This window comes from Camellia sinensis, chromosome 13, assembly GCF_055761805.1.
Source record: "Camellia sinensis isolate YWXY chromosome 13, ASM5576180v1, whole genome shotgun sequence".
NCBI lineage: Eukaryota > Viridiplantae > Streptophyta > Magnoliopsida > Ericales > Theaceae > Camellia > Camellia sinensis.
The window spans coordinates 106,556,371-106,579,750 of record NC_138973.1 but is presented as its reverse complement, the minus strand read 5'-3'; the positions used below and the strand labels follow the sequence as shown (position 1 = coordinate 106,579,750).

At 37.4% G+C, this 23,380-nt stretch overlaps 1 protein-coding gene across 1 annotated transcript; it reads right to left on the bottom strand.

Moving 5' to 3' along the window:
• Positions 1-22,049, bottom strand: LOC114262649 (uncharacterized). The gene is made up of 5 exons (XM_082900776.1): positions 21,835-22,049; positions 1,487-3,763; positions 1,083-1,388; positions 905-992; positions 1-798 (listed from the first exon to the last, which is right to left on the bottom strand). Exons 1-5 carry the CDS (start codon positions 22,047-22,049, stop codon positions 1-3), a joined length of 3,684 nt encoding a protein of 1,227 aa, XP_082756902.1.
• Positions 22,050-23,380: the final 1,331 nt, after the last annotated feature.

Below are 23,380 nucleotides of genomic sequence, written 5' to 3'. Positions count from 1 at the left end.
TCAAGGCTCTATATCATCATTTGTATCTGAGTTACTATGACTATGAAATTCATCTTCATCATCACTAGGATCATTTGAATGTTGATCATTATCATCACAGATAAAATCATCTCTGTTTGGACCCTCAACATGTACACTTGTACTAGATTGCAGAACCACTTGACTTGGAATAATATCAGGTGCAATATCAGTCCTACATAAAGTGTTGCTAATGGAATCTGCAATGCTGATTTGGACAATCTCAGTGGTCTCGTCCTGTTGGAACACATCATTCGGAATAGGCAATTCATTATCATCGGGATCTACATCCTCAAGCTCCGGCACATTCCATATTCCTCGACGTTGAAATCGCTCTACGACTTTCCAATGTTCACCTAATTTGGTATCATTGACATAAAAAACTTGTTGCACCTGGCTTGGCAAGACAAATGGGTCATTTTGATACCAACGGCTTCTTACATCAATGGTTGTCAAATGTGTTTCAGTGCGAAATGTTCTGTTGCTACCAGTGTTAAACCATTCGCATTGAAATAACACAACTCGATGCCCGAACATGTATGTCATTTCCCAAACTTTAGTCAACTGACCATAGAAATCAATTGACATACCATGATGATCCCCTTGAACAACCAACCCACTATTTTGACTTTTACGACGGTTGTCTCGCTCTTTCGTGTGGAATCGAATGCCATTACAAATACAACCTGAATAAATATTCACTATTGGACTAGGACCATTAGCTAATGACCACAACTCACCAGTTGCTTCCGATGATCCTTCAGCTTGTAATTGATTTATCTACATGAACATGTGACAAGGATGCATGATGTTAATATCAATCTACGAACAGTGAATTATGTTTATGATGAGAGGTTACATATTATCTATGTATCTTATATATTACCCGCTCTTTGAACCACCTAGGAAATTCTTCTTGTTGTTGTCTTGTAATGTCATGTACATTTGCATTTTGTAAGTGATTCTTGTGTTCTCTACTTGAAAAATCAAATGTGAATAATTAGTACTTGAGTGTGATCATAATGAAAAGCATTTTGCATAGACTTAACTAAATGAGAACATACTCTAGATATTCATCAATTTCAGGACTATTATACAAGATAAACCAATGAGCCACTTTTCTTTCATTCTCAGACACGTCAACTGCCCTTTGAGTGAGCCCAAAAGTACGGACTTTTTGTGAAAAAACTGAATGCCCTGAGCCAACATCACCACCATCTTCATTTCTTTCCTCTCTGTTAAATACGGTTTCAATCCCACCAAGATACATAGAGCAAAAAGTTAGGCATTCTTTGACAATGTAAGCTTCTGCAATTGAACCTTCTGGGTGAGCTCGATTTGCTACATACCCTTTCAAAATCCCGAGTAATCTTCAACAAATAATAGGAAATTATTATATAAACCATATATATGGGTATACTATAATATTAAAAAAAATATAATTTCACATCAAAGAGCATAAAAATACCTTTCGATAGGGTACATCCATCGATATTGCACTGGCCCTCCAAGAATGGCTTCGCAAGGCGAGTGAATAGCTAAGTGAACCATCACATCAAAGAATGCAGGTGGAAAAAATTTTTCTAGCTTGCAAAGTATGAGGTCTATGCTCTCTTGTAATTTTTTCAAATCATTCACCCTCACTGTTTTTGAACATAACTGTTGAAAGTAATTTCCCAACTCAAACAATGCAATCGAAATGTCCTTGTTAAGATACCCACGCATTCCAATAGGAAGAAGTCGTTGTATAAGGACATGGCAATCATGGCTTTCCAAACCGGATAACTTGCTGCCCTTTGTGCTCACACACATAGAGATGTTTGCTGCATACCCATCAGGATACCTAATCGATTTTAAGAACTCACAAAAACCTTGTCTTTCCTTTAGGGACAATGTGAACAATGCAATGGGCTTTTCAAAGGACCCATCCGCACGCCTCTTTAAGTGCAAATCCTTCCTAATTTTCATATCCTCTAAATCCATGCGTGCTTTTTCCGTATCCTTATTCTTTCCATCAATGCTCAACAAAGTCCCAATTAAATTATCGCATATGTTCTTCTCTATGTGCATAACATCGAGGTTATGTCGTAACTTGAGTGTCTTCCAGTAAGGCAATTCGAAAAATATGCTTTTCTTTGTCCAATTCAGGACGATATTTTCATCCCTTTTTCTTTTTTGGTTGCTTGGATGCTTCCCAAATGGTTTAAATGTTCCTGAATCCAATTGATTTAAAATTTGTTCCCCTGACAACTCCGAAGGTCTTGCTCGATCATCTGCCTTACCATTAAAGAGCTTACTTCTTCGCCAAGGATGGTCTTCAGGTAAGTATCGGCGAGCACCAGTGTATCCTATCTTACTTCTTAACCGTTGTGATGATGCATTCTCATTACAATTGGGACAAGCCAAATATCCTTTTGTACTCCACCCTGACAAGTTACCATATGCAGGGAAGTCATTAATAGTCCACATAACAGTTGCATGCATTCGGAAACTTGCCCCAGTTGAGGCATCATAAGTAACTACACCATCTTCCCATAACTCCTTCAACTCGTCAATTAATGGCCTCAAGTAAACATCAATATCTCTCCCGGGTGCTTGCGGTCCAGGAATAAGCAATGACATCATGGAAAATGGTTGCTTCATACACTTCCACGGTGGTAGGTTATAAGGCATAACTACCACAGGCCACATACTATATGAGTTGCTCAAATTTCCAAAAGGGTTGAAACCATCGGTGGCCAACCCTAACCTCACATTACGTGGTTCTTGGGCAAACACAGCATGTTGCCTATCAAAATCCTTCCACGCCTCACCATCGGCTGGATGCCTTAAGATGCCATCATCAACACGTTTTTCTTTATGCCATCGCATATCTCCAGCTGTTTTTCTCGACATGTATAATCTTTGCAACCTTGGTGTCAACGGAAAATATCTCAAAATTTTATGAGGTATCTTCTTACCTTTGCCATCATTCATTTTGTATCTAGGCTCCTTACAAATCGAACAATTTTCTAAATTTGCATTTTCCTTCCAAAAAAGAGCACAATCATACTTACATGCATGAATAGGCACATATCCTAAACCCAAATCACGTAAAAATTTCTTCGCTTCATAAAGGGTCCATGGAACCTTTTGATCACTTTCTGGTAAAAGGTCTTTCAATACGCCTAACAACATGTCAAAAGACTTATTGCTCCACTTGTTTAAAACTTTTATATGAAGCATCTTAACGACAAATGATAACAAAGTAAACTTCTGACAGCCAAGGTATAATGGACGACGAGCATCCTCTAACAATTTATCAAAGTTTCGTCCATCTTCTCTTTGCTCATTATCATTCTGCTCACCCTCTTCATCATCATCAAAAATATGCGCCATGTGACAGTCATCTAACATATCATACAATTCATCTTCAACGTGAAGGCATTCATTGGTTGTCCCTTCATCACCAACACCTTCAATGTCATTGTCATTATTCCACACATGAGGTTGATTGACAGAAACAGTTTCCCCATGGTGCACCCAAGTCTTGTATGAAAGTGATATCCCTTTTCGGATCAAATGATATTCCACATCCTTAAAGGTATGATGTTCAAAATTTAGGCAATCCATACACGGACAACGAATTCTATTATCTACGCCAACATTTGTCATTGCAAATTGGAGAAATGACTTAACCCCTTCTCTATACTTCGAACTCAATCTATTCCTAATTGACATCCAACTCTTGTCCATATTTGGTGACCTACAAAGTGAAGATTATGTTAGGTGAATAAAGCAAAAACCAATTAACTAAAAATGAATTTTATTCCTATTTTGGAGGTTAATTTTGTTATAAGGTGAAAAAGTTATTTATACGCTTTAGGCAAGCATCAAATCTCACATTCCTTCCTATATTATTCAACTATAATAGTTATTGATTCCATTATGGTTGTTTTAGTATTCAATAAGCATAATATTGAACACTACTGCTGCTGCCAAGAAAAGAAGAAAAAAAATATTAAGAACCAACAGGAAGTTGCTGCTGCAGCATGAAGCTGCTGCTACAGCACAAAGAACCAAATTATATTAGCTGAAAAAATAATATTTTCTACTTTAAAAAAAGAAAAAATATTTTACAGATTAAAATTTTAAGGGCATCATCATTCTATCATCTGCATCACCACCTAATACAATTAAAGTCATAATGAATGCTCATCTGCATCATATATTTGACAGATTTGTAATTAACGTTCAAAATATATCCTGAATTGTTATTTCCCAAAATATATATATATTGCAAGAAAACAAACAAAATGGAAGACAAGATCGGTTTCTATCTCATTTTTTATTTTTAATATTAAATTGGTGGTTGATAGGCAATCATCAATCAAGTTAACCAACACCCGCGATCTAGTTATTGAAGATTTCGCCACTGCCCAATGGGAAATAGTTGCCAATAGAAAAGAGATCCACACAAATGGGATCCATGAACTTGATTCTTTAAATTAATCAGTCTAATAAATCAAATACCAAACTAAAATATTTGTTTAAGACATTTTAAAACAGAGACATCTTAAAACATTTTTATAGTGCAAAAAGGATCACCTAGGACCAACACTATGGATATGCAATAGGGAGAGAGAAAAGAGAATATCCAATATATACATAAGAAACGAATGGTGGGAATGCTTTTTAATAAAGTGTACAGATATATTGAATGAACCATATCTTCATCTTATAGGCTTGTCAAATAAATTATTTGTTGTGTACAATTTATAGGATTATTTGCTTTTTTTTTTTTTTAAAGAAATTATCGAAGTGATAATTTTTTTTTACAACATAGGAGGTAAGAATAAGTTAAATAAATTAAAAACATCTAATTATTAAATTGTTAAAAGATTAATGTTGCATTTTGATGAGCGGATTAAATGATGATATATGATGTTTGGTGGAAATCAAATTAATAACAACAATTAGGTAAGTGAGATAAGCTTTTTCAAGTTTTTGACTTTGATTTCCTACTATAGATTCATTGGCCTAACTACCATGGGGTACTATATTTCTTTCAGTTTCTCCTAGTGTTTGTTTGTTCAACTAGAGATGATGGTTTTTCTAAACTTCCCACCCAAAACAAAATAAAATAAAATAAAATCTTATACAGGTAAAGATATCTCATCACATATATCTTTAATATTTTCCTGAGAACACCTGCATGTGTTTGGGTTCAAGGAAAATATTTGGAATTTCTCACAAACACTATACTTAGGTTCTTGATAGACACTGTAATCTTCTCCTTCTCTATTCATCTACTTTTTTTTCTTTTCTTTTTTCTTTTTTTAAATTCACTTGCACATGTTTGGGTTTAGGGAAAATCTTTGGAATTTGTCACAAGCACTACTTGGGTAGTACTTTTTTTCAAAGATTGATCACTACTCCAGTATGAATGCAACACTGTATTCAGTGGACTTCTATAAATAAGACTAATATGTCCCTAGAGTAACTCTTGATCATCGGTTATAATAAAATGTCATTGTTCACATCCTCGCCTAAAATTCCTATATGCATATAGTGAAATAATTGTTTGAGACTTCCTTTAATATGAATGCAACACTGCATTTTGAGCACTTATAAAATGACTTATCTGTCCCTCCATACTCTTAATTGTCAATTATACTCACCTAAAATTCCCATATGTTTACAACGAAATGTCATTGTCCATACTTCATATCCTTACCTAGAATTCCCATGCACACAACTAGCTTCCTACAGTTCCAAGATCAAGATTAAAATAATAATAATAATAATTGTGTTTGAATTATAAATTTGAGTAAAAATTTGGGAGAGGAAAAAAAAACGTGAGAAAATATAAATAAAATATAAGCGAAATTTTTTCTCTATATTTTTAAATTTCTATAAAAAATTCATGATCCACACAACCTACAATTGATTGTGGAGGCAATCCTTATCACTTGTTTTTGAAATGTAAGTCACATCTTATAGAATGCAAAGTTCTCAATTAGCTGGAAAGAAAGAATAGGTAACAAGTCGAGTTTAGAACGAGTTTATAGTAAATTGTCAAATCAAAATTAAATACTATTTATTTGGGTATTTTCTATAAAAATATTGATTACAGACTTATGATCAAATGGTTCACACCTCTCTATTTTCAACAGTTGGATTTAAACTAATTATCTAAGTTATTGATTATAACCAATTTTAGGTATAATAACCAATCTAAGTTACTGCCCCACCTGGTAGTAGGTGTTAAGACATATAGAGTAAGGGAAAATTCCCACCAATAATTCGAGTTTGTTTGGCAGTGTTTTCATTTATTTTGTTTTTGTTTTTCATATTTTTGGAATAAAAAAAATAACAAAAATAATTTCAAAAAACTCCATTATTTTCTTATCATTTTTATTTTTGTACAAAATTTGCTTTCATAACTTTTTTGTGCTTCTTAAAAAATGAATATCATAGGTGTTTTTTAAAAATAATTCGTCAAATAAATTCTTTATCCTTTCTAAAAAATTAAGGGTTAATTACACTTTTTACGCTGCAGTTTTACCCAAATTTCACTTTAGTCTCCTCTATTGTTTTAATTTGAATAATTTGTTCTCTATAATTTAAGTCTAGTTCGGTTCTCCTATCTAAATTTTTGTTAATTTTGTCTACGTATACACCTTAGAAAATTAACAAGTGTCCCAAAATTATTAATTTTAACTTTCAATTTAGATGGAAGAGAAGAGTCAAATTGAAAAAATAAAAAATTAGCAAGGGTCTCAAATTTGTTAATTTTAACATCTAATTTAGATGGAACAACCAAATTGAAACATTAAAAAGTTGACAAGTATTCTAAAATTGTTAAAACCTCCAATTAAGACAAAAGGACCAAATTGAAGCTAAATTTAAAATATAAAGACCAAATTGTTCAAATTTAAATTATAGGAACTAAAGTAAAATTTAGATCAAACTAGAAGGTGAAAAGTGTAATTAACTCAAAAATTAAAATTGTTTCAAAAAGAAAAAAGAAAAAAATAGCAAACAGAGGAGAAAATTTTCAGAAAAAAAAAGAAAGTATGAAAATCAAAGAAAAATGAGAGAGAAGCACAGATCGATTACAAATCAATCAGAAATTCTATGTATGAAAATCAAATGATAGAGATTAAAAAAAAAATCAGCAAGTATATATGAAACTCAAATAATAGAGTTATAGATATAGACATAGACATAGATATAGACATGAACAGATCGGAAGTGAGGAGTTGCAACGATGAAAAAGAAACATCGATCGATTATAGATATAGACATGAACAGATCGGAAGTGAGATATAGATATAGACATCGATCGATTATATATATATATACATGAACAGAGAGAGAGATTGAGAGAGAGAGAGACACTAACCTGGTAAGTACAAGGTGGAGGCGTAGATGAAGAGCGGCAAACCCAGGGAACGAAGTGAGGAGATGGTGGGTAGGGTTTGATGAACCGATCGGAAGCTCAAGGAAACAGGAAACTTTTTTTTATTAAGGAAGAGGGCAACGATGAGGGAAGGAAGAGGGCAACAATGAGGGAAGATCAAGGCTCAGAAACATATTTTTTAATTAAGAATTTCAAAACGACGCAGTGTGTATCATTTTTCCTTTTTGTGACCAAAATCTACTGGTGGCCAAAAGATTGATGTCCCGCCCTTTTTATTTCGCGCTCCCGCCATCACTTTTGGCGACCACATTTTGAATTTGGTCACAAATACTTAACTATTAGCCACCAAAAAAATGTTGGTCACTAAAACACCATCATCCGTGACCAAAATAAATTTTGGTGGCAGATTACCATACTTTTTGTGACCAACTAAAAATAGGTGGTCACTAAAGGTGTTTTTTCTTGTAGTGCCTATTGGAGTCGTGTAGGTACCTTCCTATCTCCTCCTTCTTGTTTCTGCTTCTTATTTCCCATTGTTGTATTCCAACCATATTGATCTTTTATTCCCTTTTTAATGTAGGTTCTTCAAGGTCATGTCGTGGACTGCTACCAGACGATGGCTGGCATGATGGTGTTAATCTGGAAATATGCTACAGGTGCCCGAGCCTCGATTCATCTTTTCTTCCATTATTTATGTGGCCTCAACTATTTTGTGATTCTAGCATATTTGGAGTTCCTTTTCATTCTTTGCAGGATGATGGCCTGTTTAGGTGCACATGTGGTGCATCTGTGTCCCGTGCAACTAGAATGAGTGATTTAAATGAAGATATGTCCTCGATAGCCGTGATTATAGCAATTTAGATTTTAGACCCGACCCATTTGTTGCTCTAGATCTGAGTTTTATTTTCTTATACGTTTGTTCATATCATATTTCTTCTATTTACTCGTTGACTTTGGTTATGGGAGTGCCATGGTTGTGTTTGGAACAGATTAGGAGTTAGTCTTTTAAAATGGTTTCTGCCTAGATTTTGGCTTCATCACTCAAGCAGTCACTTCCTGTGCTCGAGCGGTATCACTTATTGTGTCTGGTCGCTCGATCGACACTTCCTTCACTCGAACACTCTGCACGTATTTCAATCCATAAAAGTCACTTTTTAGATCATTTTTCATATCTCTTTCTCTCAAAACATTGTAAAAACCCAAGATCTAGAGCTTCTCTCTCTAAAACTCACATTTTCTCTACAAATACACCTTCATCCATTGATTTCTCAACCCTAGTCCCTTTGTTAAAAAGGTAGAGCTCATCTAAAACTTCGTTCTAATCAAAACAAAGTTAGGTTTCGGCGTTTTTGAAGTTCATTCTCTCTCTCATCTTCTAAGCTTGAGGTAGGGATTCTTTGCACTCTCTTATAATTTTTAACTTAGTTATTTGCTATTTTTGAGACAACATTGTGATTTGGGGGTGTGTGAACAAACCTAGGGTTTCGGGTTAAAAATCAAAAGAGGGTTTTTCAAATGGATTTTTGAAAATGGTTGTGGGATTAGAGATGAAGTTGAGTTGTGATAAAATGGTTGGGTTAGACACTTGGAATTAATTGTGGAAGAAAAATGGGGTTTTGCCCACAAACGTTGATTTTGTATAAATAATTAAAATTGATGTTGGAAGTGTGAAATTGGGTTGATATGGATGTAGATGGTGGAATTGGGTATGTATTACTACTCACATCTTGAAATTTGGAAAGTTTATCTTTATAGAATGTATTTACCTATTTAAAGATATCTGTTTTGGGCTATCGATGGGGTATAGCTATGATTCTTGTAGAAATTGCATGAGAATTAGGAGAATTGAAATTGTTAGACTTATTTATTTTGATGATTTATTTAATTATGTTTTAATTTATTTGGAAGAGAAAAATAGAATCAAAATTTATTTTGATGATTTATTTAATTAGGTTTTAATTTATTTGAAAGAGAAAAATAGAATCCAAAATTTATTTTCATGATTTATTTAATTATATTTTAATTTATTTGAAAAAGAAAAATAGAATCCAAAATTTATTTTGATGATTTATTTAATTATGTTTTAATTTATTTGAAAGAGAAAAATAGAATCAAAATTTATTTTGTCCCTTTATTTCTCACCTAAACTTTTATCCTAAATATTGTTTGAATGTATTTAATATTTGCTTAAATCAGGAGTTCATTTCAACCCAAAAATAATGCCCAAACTAGTGGTTCAAATAGCCCAAAACAAAGGTTCAAACAACCCAGCACAGCAGCAGGCCAAAAGGTTCAAGTGGAAGATATTCAAATTAGTCATGATGGAGTATAACGGCTATAAATTCAAATGAATACAACGGCTAAAAATGGCTATAAACTCAAATGAATACAACGGCTATAAATGGCTATAAGTTTCATTCTATCTACCGAAGCCTCTAATGTAAACTAGTAACAACAAAAAACCAGAAAATATTCTTTGATCTATAATCACTCACATCTATTCTCTGAAAAAATTCTCTGAGAAGTGTTCTTCAATTTTTGTTTACATCCTCTCTCAGAAATTATACATTGAGCCTTATAGCATTAAGCTCATCTTTCATGTGTGAGATTTACAAAAAAATCAAAGCTTCGTTTTATATATCTCTCTTTGAGAGATAATTCTTGTAGCTTTCTGTGAAAGCAAAAACACATTCTTTTCAATCTTATAAGAGTGTAGTACACTCAGTGTTCTTGACTTAGAAAGTCTGTGTAAAATCCGTGGAGGATTGCACCATTTGTGAAAAGGTTGCTAGTACCTTTGTGAAGCTAGAGCATAGTGGGAAAATCTCAAGTGAAGCTTGAGGAGTGGACGTAGGCCGAGTTGATGCCGAACCACTATAAATTTGTTTGCCTCTCTCTCCCTTATCTCTTTATTTTATTTAAATTGTTGTAGCTATATTTCACATTTTTACTATGCTAAAATCATTAACTGACATAGTCGTTAGAACACTTGTTTTAATTATTTTTATTTCATTAACTATATTTATCTATTGTGCTAGTCATAATTTTTATTAGGGCAATATTAATTTTTAATTGTAAAAGCCTAATTCACCCCCCCTCTTAGGTTGTCTTTTGGGTAACAGAAACTATCTTCTCATCCATGGCATTACGCACTGTTACATAATTACTATATTGAAAACGTGCATTGTTTAGAGAAAAATGGAGAATCTAGGAAGTAAGTGTTGTCTCGTTGAAATAAATCGGCTTGTGTGTCTATGGTGAAAGTCCTAAAAACCACGCATTTACAAGGGTGTCGATCCTGTGGAAAAAAAAATTTGTGAAATGGCCATAGCAGTGCTTGTATAGCCTATGTTTACATGGGTGCCGGTCTACGGTTTCCTACGGATGAAATTTTCGTGAAATGTTGTATTTGTTTTGACATTCCTGGAGATTGTGATTCATTGCCTTATTTTCTAATGTAAAGGATATGATTTCATAATTGTAATAAACCTAGTATTGCATGGTTTTGAGAAGGTGATATAAATTGTTTTGGCAAGAGCATTGCATATGCATTCACCTTATAACTCTGTTAAGATTCATATACTGTGTTGGATTATTTATACTGGGTTTTGGCTCACCCTATGTGAGAAAACCATTTTCAGGTGTTGATGATATGCCTTCACCAAGGCAATAGATTGGGAGGACTTGGAAGCAAGAGCTTCATTTTGTTTATGTTGTTGTATTTATCTTGTATAAGCCTAGGGCTTTAACTGTATTGGACTTAAATCCATTTTGTTGTAACCAAGCACTATCTTGGAAAGCTATAGGCCTTTAAGTCATTTCTTAATTGTTCAACTTTCATTCTATTTCTCTCTCATGTAACATATGCAATAGATTTAGGGTTAGGCTTGTGAATGTGTATTTACATATGTTACTCTTTTGTGCAATCAATTAGAACTTATGGAAGATAATTACTTATTCATGTGTTGTTATCTAATGAATATGGTGGATGGTTTATTGTGTTTTATTTCGGGGCGTTACAACTTGATATTTGAGCATACCGGGTTTGAATACTTTTGGTACATGGGGAGTAGTTCTTACCACAATGGGTTTATCTCGCTTGATGGAGATATTTGTATGTATGGCATGCCATGTGATAACGTGTTTATGTGGCTAAATGGGTATGGAGTTTAATTTCTACGATGTTGATTGGGTCTATGAGTTTCTACAAGTCCTGTTAGAAGAGCACTTGATTGCTACTATTTCTAACTAGAACTCTGGGAACGTGACGGGACGATCATTATCTAGAAAGGAAATTCGTTTGTGTTTATGTGATTCTATGCTTATGTGGAGTGAATTAATTGTTGTCCATTGCTTTAGGACACGAGTGAGTTAGCTTTGGCACATTTGTGAATGTGCTAATCTCTGGTGTTACCTCTATTAGGATGTCAAGACATGGACATGGTGGTGTTAGGCATGGCAAGCCTAGACGGCAGGAGGTGCCAATACCAAATGATATTTTAGCGCAGAAGGAAGGGGTTGGTGTGGCCAATATGGTCGAACCGGTTAGTCAACAAGCCATGAGCTCTTTGGCCTGAGAAATGGCCATAGCTTTGTGGGAATCTATGGACATTCTCAAAGTTGAGAATCAAGTCCAGACCCATGTTGCTGAAACAGGGCCATCTTTCTTAAATAAGGAGTTCTTCTAGTCGAATCTGGATGAGTTTTGGGTGAATCCTAAAGAACCTTTAAAAGCTAATGAACGGCTCAAGCAGATGGTGAAGATGTTCGAGATGCTTGGCATCGAAGATGATGGCCTACGGGTGACCTTGGCACCCTTCTAGTAGAAGGGGAATGCGGGTCAGTGGTGGAAGTTTGTGCGGGGCATCGGGGTGACTTAGGAGGCCTTTGTCAATGCCTTCCAAGATAAGTTTTTGCCTCCCACTGTGAGGGAGAAATTGAGGGAGCAATTCTTGAAGCTCAAGCACCTTAACACACTAGTGGCTAAGTTTTAGGCAACTTTCACGAGCTTGTCAAAGTTTACACCAGAATTGGTAGCAACGGAGGAACGCCGTTGTTTGGAGTTTGAGAAGAGATTGAAGACCGGACTCCTTTTCAAGGTGGTCGCATCCATGATTAGGAATTACGGTCATCTTGTGGAGGCGACAGCTCACTCAGAGACCATGATTTAGATTGAGGAGGAGAGGATGAGGGCTCCAAGTAGAGGAGTCAGGAGGTTCAGGAGGAGAATCAGGATAGTAAGAGGTAGAAGGGTTCTAACCCACAACAGTCCCAAGCAACACAGTCTAGATCCATCTTTCCTGTGCCGAGTTTGGTTTCAATGAGAGGTAATTAGAGAGGTTTCACTTGTTTTAAGTGTTGCCAGTTAGGTCACAAGTCTCTAGCTTGCCCACAGAGGGAAGGAGGGCAACAGTCTACAATATCTTCAGCTCATCCTTAGAGCCAGAATCAGGAGAGTGGGCAGCCGCCTACCTATTATCAGTGTGGGCAGCTAGGGCATGTGAGGAGGTTTTGCCCCCAGTTGGGTGGCCCACCTAGTGCGTCTGGTTCGAGGCAGACACAGAGCCATCAGCCTAACCAGTCAGTATAGGCTTCAAGGGCCAATCTGGGGGTCTCTTCGGCTCAATATGTGCGTCAAACTTTTGCTCTGAAGGGTGAGCAAGTAGAGTAGAGACCTACAGGACATGTGTATGCTGTTACCACGCCAGATTTAGTGCCAGCACTTTCGATAGTGAGAGGTAACTTCTTATTGTGTAATTTTATTGCCAATGTGTTGATTGATATGGGTGCATCCCATTTTTTTTTATCTCGTTTGCATTTGCATCGGCATTGGGATTAGAAATGGCTCAGTTAGCATCTCCACTCAGGGTAGAGTGACCGATTGGTGGAGAGGTTATGTTACACCAGGGGTGTCGGGGTTGTGAGATAGAGGTTGCCGGTTGCCGACTTACTTTTTCATTTACATTAATTGATATGTTGAGTTTTGATGTTATATTGAGCATAGATTGGTTGTCATCGTATCGAGCTATTATAGATTGTTACCGTCAAAGGGTTACTGTATGTACCTCGAGTTGTGATTATTTTTAATTCTTGGGAGATCGGGTTGACAGAGCTTTGTTGCCAGTGTGTGATTCATGTGGTCAGGGTGAGCTTAGTCTCTTTGTTGCTACATTCTTGGGTGTTAAGAGTGATATGGTCTTAGTTGAGTTACCGAGGGTAGTTTGTGAATACCCGGACACCTTTCTTAAAGATCTCACTAATTTGCCACCTCACCGTGAGATTGAGTTCTCTATTGATTTCGTGTCTGGCATGGCATCGATTTCTATGGCACCGTATAGTTTTGCACCCGTTGAGTTGAGTGAATTGAAGATTCAACTCCAAGAATTGTTAGATAAGGGTTTTATATGTCCTAGTATATCGCCTTGGGAGCACCAGCTCTTTTTGCGAAGAAGAAGGATGGCACATTGTGAATTTGTATTGATTACCGAAAGTTGAACCGGATAACTGTTAAGAACAAATACCCTATACCTCGTATAGATGATTTGTTTGACCAGTTGAAAGAGTCTTATTGCTTTTCTAAGATAGACTTGAGATCAGGTTATCACTAATTGAGAGTAAAGGAGGAGCATATCCACAAAACGACATTCCATAAGCAGTATGGCCATTTTGAGTTCCTAGTGATGCCTTTTGGGTAAACCAATGCACCGACCATGTTTATGGATTTGATGAATCGGATCTTTCATGAGTTCTTAGACTGCTTTGTGGTTGTCTTTGTTGCTGACATTTTCATTTACTCATCCTCTGAGGAGGAGCACGGGGAACACTTTCGAGTTGTACTTGAGTTGTTTAAAGCCCACAAATTGTATGCTAAGTTCAGGAAGTGTGAATTATGGTTGAAAAAAATGAAATTCTTAGGCCATGTGGTATTCGGGGAAGGGGTGACTGTAGATTCTTCTAAAATAGAAGTAGTACAAGATTGGGAACAACCAAAGGATGCCTTTGAGATTCGTAGTTTCTTGGGGTTAGCTGGGTATTGTCGTCGGTTTGTGAAGGATTTCTCTAGGTTAGCCTCACCGTTGACTAGACTGACGAGGAAGGGAATTAAGTTTGTGTGGAGTGAGACTTGTGAGAAGTTGTTCCAAGAACTTAAGGTTAGACTTACCACTGCTTCAGTATTGACTACTTCAGAGAGGGGTTTGGGCTACTCAGTGTATTGTGATGCACCTCGGGAAAGTTTAGGTTGTGTCGTAATTCAAGAGGGAAGGGTAGTAGCATATGGCTCACGTCAGTTGAAAACACACGAGAGAAACTATCCTACTCATGACTTAGAGCTAGCAGCAGTGATTTGTGCCTTAAAGATTTGGAGGCATTACTTGTATAGTGAGAGATTTAAGGACTTTTTCGATCATAAGAGTTTGAAGTATCTGTTTTCACAGAAATATTTGAATTTGAGATAGAAAAGATGGATAGAGTTCATGAAGAACTATGATTTTGAGTTGCACTATCATCCGGGGAAGGCCAATGTAGTGGCTGATGCCTTGATTAGAAAGTCCTTGAGCAGTGTAGCGAGTATTTCCATCTGAGAATGGGAGATGTTAGGTGCTATTGGTGAGTTCGACTTCCAAGCACAACGGGGTGATCACGAGGTAGAAACTCTACGGGAGAAGATCTCTAGTGGGAAGATAGAGAAGGGCTTGAACACATTTTCTAACTCGAGTGTTAGATACCTCAACCATCTTTTCATGCCAGAGTCTTACAGAGAGGAGGTGCTCCGAGAGTTTCACCATTCACGCCATGCAGTACATCCGGGAGGCACAAAGATGTATCATGACCTTAGCTACCAGTTTTGGTGGAAAGTGATGAAGAAGGATGCAGCTATGTTTGTATCGAGGTGCCTTACTTGTCAACAAAAAAAGGTCGAGCATCAGAGGCCAACGGGCTTGTTGCAACCCTTGCCTATAGCCGAGTGGTAATGGGAGCATGTCACGATTGATTTTGTTGTGGGTCATCCAAGGACTCAACGGGATAATGATGCCATTTAGATGATAGTTGACGGGTTAACTAAGTCAGCGCACTTTGTACCTATTCCCACGAGTGACTCAGTAGATTTCCTTGCCGACCTGTATATTAGAGACATTGTTCAACTTCATGGAGTCCTTGTGACGATTGTCACGGATAGAGATCTACATTTTACGGCTCGGTTGTGGCAAAGCCTATAGAATGCTTTGGGCACTAGATTGACTTTTAGTACCGCTTATCATCCTTAAACTGACGGGCAGTTAGAGCATACCATTCAGATCCTTGAAGATATGCTTTGGGGTTCTGTTCTTGACCTGAAGGAGTCATGGAAGAGGCACTTGCCCGTACTGGACTTTACCTATAACAATAGTTTTCAAGCGAGCATTGGCATTGCACCTTTTCAGGCCTTGTATGGCCAACCATGTAGATCTCTTGTGTGTTGGGCTGAGGTGGGTGATGCACCCATGATAGGCCCAGAGTTGGTCCGAAAAACGACGGAGAAGGTTGCGCTTATTCGTAAGAGGTTGGTTACGGCTCAAAGTTGCCAGAAGAACTATGCCGACCATAAGAAAAGACCATTATCCTTTGAGGTAGGAGACCACGTCTTCTTGAAAAAATCACCTAGACAGGGTTTGATGAGGTTTGGGAAGAGTGGGAAGTTGTCTCCTAGATTTATTAGGCCATTTAAAATCCTAGAGCGGACTAGGAAAGTAGCTTATCGTTTGGCCTTGCTGCGACAGCTTTCTGGGGTTCATGACACATTTCATATTTGTATGCTCCGGAAGTATGAGCCGAATCCATCACACGTGTTTGATTGGACCGAGTTAGAGGTTAATGAGGATGCCACGTATAAGGAGAGACCGATTAGAGTTTTAGATACTCAAGACCAAGTCTTGCGTGGCAAGACAATTCCTTTAGTGATGATGTTGTGGCAACATCACGGGATTGAGGAAGCAACTTAGGAGCATGAGTTGGAAGTTCGTGAGAAGTATCTGGACCTATTTGTTGATGTTTGAGCATGTATTGAAATTTTGTGATGTTAATGTAATATAAACATTGTATATGTTTTGAAAATGTGAATTGTATATTCAGTAATAAGCATGCGTTTATCATGGTGATGAGAATGAATGATCGGTGGATGGGCCATGGTGTTGAATTTGATTTACAATCATCGTTCTAATTGGTTGAAACATGGTTTTGTTGTTTTATTCAAATTTTGGGGACGAAATTCCTTAAGGAGAGAGGTTATAGCGATTCTGGTTTAGACTCGACCCATTTGATGTTCTGGATCCTAGCTTTATTGTCTTATATATTTGTTGAAGTCTTATTTCTCTTATTTGCTCGTTGACTTTGGTTATGGGAGTTTCATGGTTGCGTTTGGAACAGGTCAAGAGTTAGTTTTTCAAAATGGTTCCTGTCCAGATTTTGGCGTCTTCACTCTAGCAAAACTTCTTGCGATCGAGCGATCTTTGAGAACTGTCAGTACTTTTACAGGTCAACAAAGATACTGGGAGTTGGCATTCTACGGTCACTCTTGTGCTCAAGTGGTCCTTCTTCAGCTCGAGCGATGGTTTTCTATCTACAAAACTTTTAGGAGTTCGTATTCTTCGCTCGAGCGATCACTTCTTGCGCTTGAGCAATATCACTTATTATGTCTGGTTGCTTGAGCGACACTTCTTTCGCTCTAGCGGCCTGCGCATAATTCAATCCATAAAAGTCACTTTTTAGATCACTTTTTCATATATATTTCTCTTAAAACATTCCAAAAACCCTAGATCTAGAGCTTCTCTCTCTAAAACTCACATTCTTTCTACAAATACACCCTCATCCATTGATTTCTCAATCCTAGTCTCTTTGTTAAAAAGGTAGAGTTCATCTAAAGCTTCATTCTAATCAAAACAAAGCTGGGTTTTGACGTTTTTGAAGTTCCTTCATTCTGTCTCTCATCTTCTAAGCTTGAGGTAAGGATTCTTCGCACTATCTTATGATTTTTAACTTAATTATTTGCTATTTCTAAAACTACATTGTGATTTGGAGGTCATTGAACAAACATAGGGTTTTGGGTTAAAAATCAAAAGAGGGATTTTCAAATGGATTCTTGAAAATGGTTGTGGGATTATAGATGAAGTTAAGTTATGATAAAATGGTTAGTTTACATACTTGGAATTGGTTGTGGAATAAAAGGGGGTTTTTGTCCTAAATATCTCAAATGTTGATTTTGTATAAATAAGTAGAATTGATGTTGAAAGTGTAAAATCGGGTTAATATTGATGTGGATGATAGAGTTGGGTATGTATTACCACTCACATCTTGAAATTTAGAAAGTTTGTCTTTATAAAAGTTATTTATCTGTCTAGAGATATCTGTTTTAGGCTATCGGTGGAGGATAGCTATGATTCTTGTAGAAATTGCATGAGAATTAGAAGAATTGAAACTATCATCTCATCCATGGCATTAAGCATTGTTACATAATTGCTATATTGAAAACGTGCATTGTTTAGAGAAAAAGGGGGAATCTGGAAAGTAAGTGTTGTCTCATTGAAATAAGTTGGCTTGTATGTCCATGGTGAAAGTCCCAAAAACCGCGCGTTTACATGGGTGTTGATCTTGCAGACAAAATTTCTGTGAAATGGCCATAGTAGTCCTTGTATAGCCTATGTTTACATGGGTGCCGGTCTACGGTTTCCTACGGAAGAAATTTCCGTGAAATGTTGTATTTGTTTTGACATTCCCGGAGATTGTGATTCATTGCCTTGTTTTTCTAATGTAAATGCAATGATTTCATAATTGTAATAAACCTGGTATTGCATGGTTTTGAAAAGGTGATATAAATTGTTTTCGCACGATCATTGCATATGTATTCACCTTATAACTCTGTTAGGATTCATATACTGTGTTGGATTATTTCTACTAGGCTTTGGCTCACCCTATGAGAGAAAATCATTTTCAGGTGCGGATGATATGCCTCCACCAAGGCAATAGCTTGGGAGGACTTGGAAGCAAGAGCTTCATTTTGTTTATGTTGTTGTACTTATCTTGTACAAGCCTAGGGCTTTAACTGTATTAGATTTAAATCTATTTTATTGTAACCAAGCACTGTCTTGGAAAGCTATAAGCCTTTAGGGAATTTCTTATTTGTTCAACTTTCATTCTATTTCTCTATCATGTAACATATGCTATAGATTCAGGGTTAGGCTTGTGAATGTATATCTGCATATGTTACTCTTTTGTGCTATCAATTGGAACTAATGGAAGATAATTACTTATTCATGTGTTGTTATTTAATGAATATGGTGGATGGTTTGTTGTCTTGTATTTCGAAGCATTACAATGATGATGGTAATAATGGGGATGAGAGGGGGTCCGTCCCAAGGTGCTTCAAAGCTCCCCCGAAGAGGTTGACTAGGTTCCATGTGCCATAGCCTTGGAATTTTTGCTTTTCACTTTTATAATTTTTTTCTTTTTTAGAAAGCACTTGTATAGGATGCCTTGGGAGATGCCTCATGCTTCAGTAAAATCTATGTTTTTGTACAGTTCCAAAATCTACATAGTATATGTAATGAAATCTAACATTCTTTTTGTCAAAATCTTTTATTTCTTTCGAATGCTTGACCTTTATGCTTATCACATGAATCTGACAATGACCCTTGAACAAGACTAAAAAAATAAAACAAAATTAAAACTCAAAAGCGCTGTACACATAACCTAACAGACTATCATGACTCTAACATTGATGTTAGAATGTTTCCACCAACTCTGAAACGCTATGTACCGTGTCATGAAGTGAATGAGCCAACTTTCGTAGCTATGGACTGAACTCCGTGTTTCCTCTTAGCTGGTTGATCATTGACATGCTTTTCCTTCATGCGGCGGCTCGATTTTGGGACCTGAGCTTTTATGTTTTCTAGTTTGGGCATCAAAAACTCTGTCCCACTTTCGATGCTCTGCTAGAGTGCCCTCTAAGGGTTGATTTGGTGCGGCCAACTCCTTTGATAAGCTATCCCAAGTTGCTCGGAGAGATTTGTAGGCTGCTTCCGAGTGACACCAAGGCTTGCATTCAGAATGGTGAGCTGTTAATCCTCACTTTGATTGATAAGTTCACAAGTAGGTGAGACCAGAAAGACAAAAAGTTTTAGGAGTGTAGGCGGACTACTTTGTGTATCTGCTTGCTTGCCCGATTCTTGGCGGTGCCAAGCAACATGATAGTTAGCCTTATCTTGGTTGATGTGGGCAAGCAAATTGGGGATGAGATAAGCTTTGTTGGGCTGGTTCTAGTAGGGACTCTAACGGATTTGGATAAGGTTCAGGCTAGTAAGACTGCGGACTTTGCGAGGAGTCTGTTATTGCTTCAAGTACCACCTATCTCACTTGATTTCTCTTCTTTCACATCTCACTTAATTTTTTCTTAATTTCTGCTTCACGAGTTTAGCTTCAGGGTCTAGAGGGATTTTATGTTGTTCAATCTTCGGATCAATTACAAGAATGTCTTCAGCGAACCACGCAAAAACATCTTTGAATTATTTTAAAAGAGTGACTAAGCGCCCACGTTCCTCTGAAGACAACGTGGATCCAATCTCGACCATGCAAGAACTTTCCTTATTGCCTAGGTTTATTGGGATTATCTCATCCATGATGGGTTTAACTCGTATTTCTTCTTCCCATTCAACTAAGTCTTTTATGCTTTAAGAAATTTCTTTCTTGAAATCATTTTCATTTTTATTTTCAAAATCAGTGGGATTAATATTATTAACTAATGGCACTGTGAGGTACTCGGAATCACTCCTTGCAACTGGAGGACTTACATATGACTCAAACTCAAAATAAATAGAAAATTCGAACTCAATATTGACCCCTGGACTTATGACTTCCAGGTCACTTGATGCGTCCAAATCTAACAGGCCAAATTCTGACTCACTTGACTCACTACTGGGCTCGTTGTTAGACTTGTAAATTGTACATTTCTCAATAGACTAGTTCGGTACTTCTCTCTCCATTGCATTGACTGTGTATTTGGTGACGTTATCTTCTATAGCTCAATTTTCCAACACAAACATAGAACTGAAATTCCCCAAGCTAATATGACCAGTCTCAGTACTCAAACCAGTCTCAATATTTAGTCATAGTCAAATTGTCTATCTAGTCTTCACTTCTATCGCTTGAACTGTTGTATTTGTCTTGCACAATGTCTACATCCAGGTTTATGAAATCTTCATCACTATCCATCAGCTCATGGTCAAAGAAGATTTCAAAACCTGGATACCTTTTCCTTGTTGAATGATTAATCTAAGGTTCTGGGAATCTACAAAATGGAAAATCTTCTCCCCTTCTAACAAAATGCCCGTTGAGTGTTCCTTGGATGGGCTTGTACTTCAACTTATACTTTATGCTTTCTGTTTTTGCCCTTGTCTTGTCCCGTGTTTCAATTGCCTTTGCCATCAAGTCTCTTTTTGTTGGTTGATAACCTAGCCCAAAAGTAAACAAATTATTGTTGACTTCTGACACCTTTGAGACTCCGTGTTTTCCACTCTTTCCTAGACCAAAACTAGGGATATACCCTTATTTGTTCATCATCAGAATGGAGGGTGTGCCATGATGGTTTGTACTAACCAAGCTTCTACCAAGGTGAAGCTTGAAATGAAGACATCCTCGTCCCCATGGTGAATCTCAAGTAGCAGAGTGTTTACATTGGGAGGTGGATGTACCAAAGTATCTTCATCTAGAGTAACCACATAATCTCCTTTAATATACTTTATTCTTCAGTGAACAGTCGAGGGCACTGCTTGGAGTTGGTGCATCCATGGTCTACCTAGTAATATATTGAATGTAGACAGAACATCTATGATGTGAAATTCCACGTCGTGCTCGTCTGGCCTAAGCTCAATCCTTAATTTCATTGTTTCCAAAATCTCCTTCTAAGTGTTGTCATATGCTCTAATAGCATGTGTGGTGGCAGTGTAATCTTTGGGCTTTAATCCTAGTGCATATACTATCAATAAGCACTACTAGCACCCATTTCTCCTAACACTTTAATGACACGTAAAAGTGTTTTTTGTGAGTTGCCCCTTCAAGTGGCAAATCTTTGTTAGAGAAATTGATGGTTAGATTTTTCTTCATGGGCACAAGTAATGCCACTAGTTGTTTCGGAGTGGTGTCTACGAACAATTTGGCCTTGTTTAGTGTAGTCAACATAGCCTGGTTGTGTTCACGGAAAGCCATGAGGCGACCACAAATGGAGATATACACCTGAATCTTTTTCAGCTGCTGAAGTACACAATCTTTCTCACGCCCTTTTCCTTTTTGTTTTGGAGGCTTTTGAAACTTCATCTTGTTCAAGAAATGCGGGTTTGAAATGTCATCCATTGCGTGTGAGGTGATCCACTTCCTTTACATACCAAGCATCATCCAACTTAACATTCCCACATGTTTTGTCAGTGTAAGACAAGTGAAAGTCTTCGTCTTCCCACCGCACGCCTTCCTTTATTTGGGTCACCTCATTTACTTGGACCAAATAGTTGTCAGTCATTGGTGTGTCAGTTTGACCTTGTCCCTCCAAGGACATTTTCTGAAGCAATGTGGTTAGATCCCTTAATTTGTTATGCTGAGACATGGTTGATAGCTAATGAGACTAGTAGAGCTTACTTGAGTACAAAACACAGTGGATTGCCTTAGTGAGTTCTTTTCTAGAAATGACATTAACACAATCCTGAGAAGTATTCAAACTGTGGGAGCCGAATATTCCGGGGGGAGTAAAGCCGGATACAGATATGAGATTAGCCAAAGGTGGAATTTGTACTCGGCGTTGATCCTAATCGACATCAGAGCCGAATAGTATAATCGGCATTCCGACCAGCAAAACAAGAACCTAATAAATAGACGTGCAATGGATCAAGGGTGGGCCCGACCCTATGGCCCAAGGAAGAGGATATAAATAGAGAAGCATCAACTAGAGAAAGGTATGTGTGAATTAGTATGTTTAACTTAAGTTTCAAGCAACTAAGAGAATATACACTAACTTATCTATCGGAGTGCTAATTTCGGCACTCCCGATCGGAGTGTTCATTCCTTTTCAGGTTACTAGCTGAGGATCTCGAGCATACCATTGGATTCAAAGAGTATTTCCAAACCACTTCTCCACAATTGGCGCCGTTTGTGGGAATACTCTAGCACATCCATGGCGGGCGTGACGGAAGATCCTCCGACAGTCGCTAACAACCTTACGCCACGAGTCGATACCACTACAAACACCATGCTGGGACCAGAAAACATTACTGCACGAAGAGCCTTGAACTTCAATTCAGCTGATGAAACAATGCAAGCGATTATAGATCAAGCGAAACAAAACGAATAGAGGTTGGAAAACATGTTGGCTGAGAATGAGCGCCTTCGACAGGATTTGGCCTTGGAGGTGGCAAAATCCCAACAGGCCACGCGCCAAGATCTGCCACAACCTCTGAGAAAGGATGGTCGACGACCTTGAGTTCGGAGACAAGATAGTGGCAGTGATTCTGACTCCTCATCCCCAGAACCCAAAAAGAAGAGGCGTGTCAAAGTCTCTAGTCCTTCTGAAGGAAGTCTGCATGCACGGAATAAGAGAAGAAGAAATGGTTTAGACGAAGAGAACCAACATGACCCCTTTGTGCGACGGATCGCAAGGGCAGTATTACCCAAAAATTTCAAGGCTCCATCGTTCACCCTATACGATGGAAAATCGGATCCCACTAACCATATCCGTCATTATAAGCAAGCCATGACGCTGGATGCAAACAATGAGGCTCTCATGTGCCGAATATTTCCGAGCAGTTTGAGACCATTGACTGTCAGATAGTATTATAAGTTGGAACCGACGTCGATTAAGAGCTTCCATCAATTACAGAAATCCTTCAGGGCAAGATTTATCACCAATGAGGTCCAGCCGAAGCAAGCCGACTCTCTCTGGGC

Bases quoted from the DNA above. Each gene is read 5' to 3' on its own strand.
- LOC114262649 (XM_082900776.1), bottom strand. From the start codon at position 22,049: ATGTCTCAGCATAACAAATTAAGGGATCTAACCACATTGCTTCAGAAA. The intron at 3,764-21,834 runs GTATGTAAAGGA...TTCACTTTGTAG, and splicing joins GTTAAGTTGGATGATGCTTG to GTCACCAAATATGGACAAGA. The intron at 993-1,082 runs GTATGTTCTCAT...TTTTTCAAGTAG, and splicing joins GAAATTGATGAATATCTAGA to AGAACACAAGAATCACTTAC.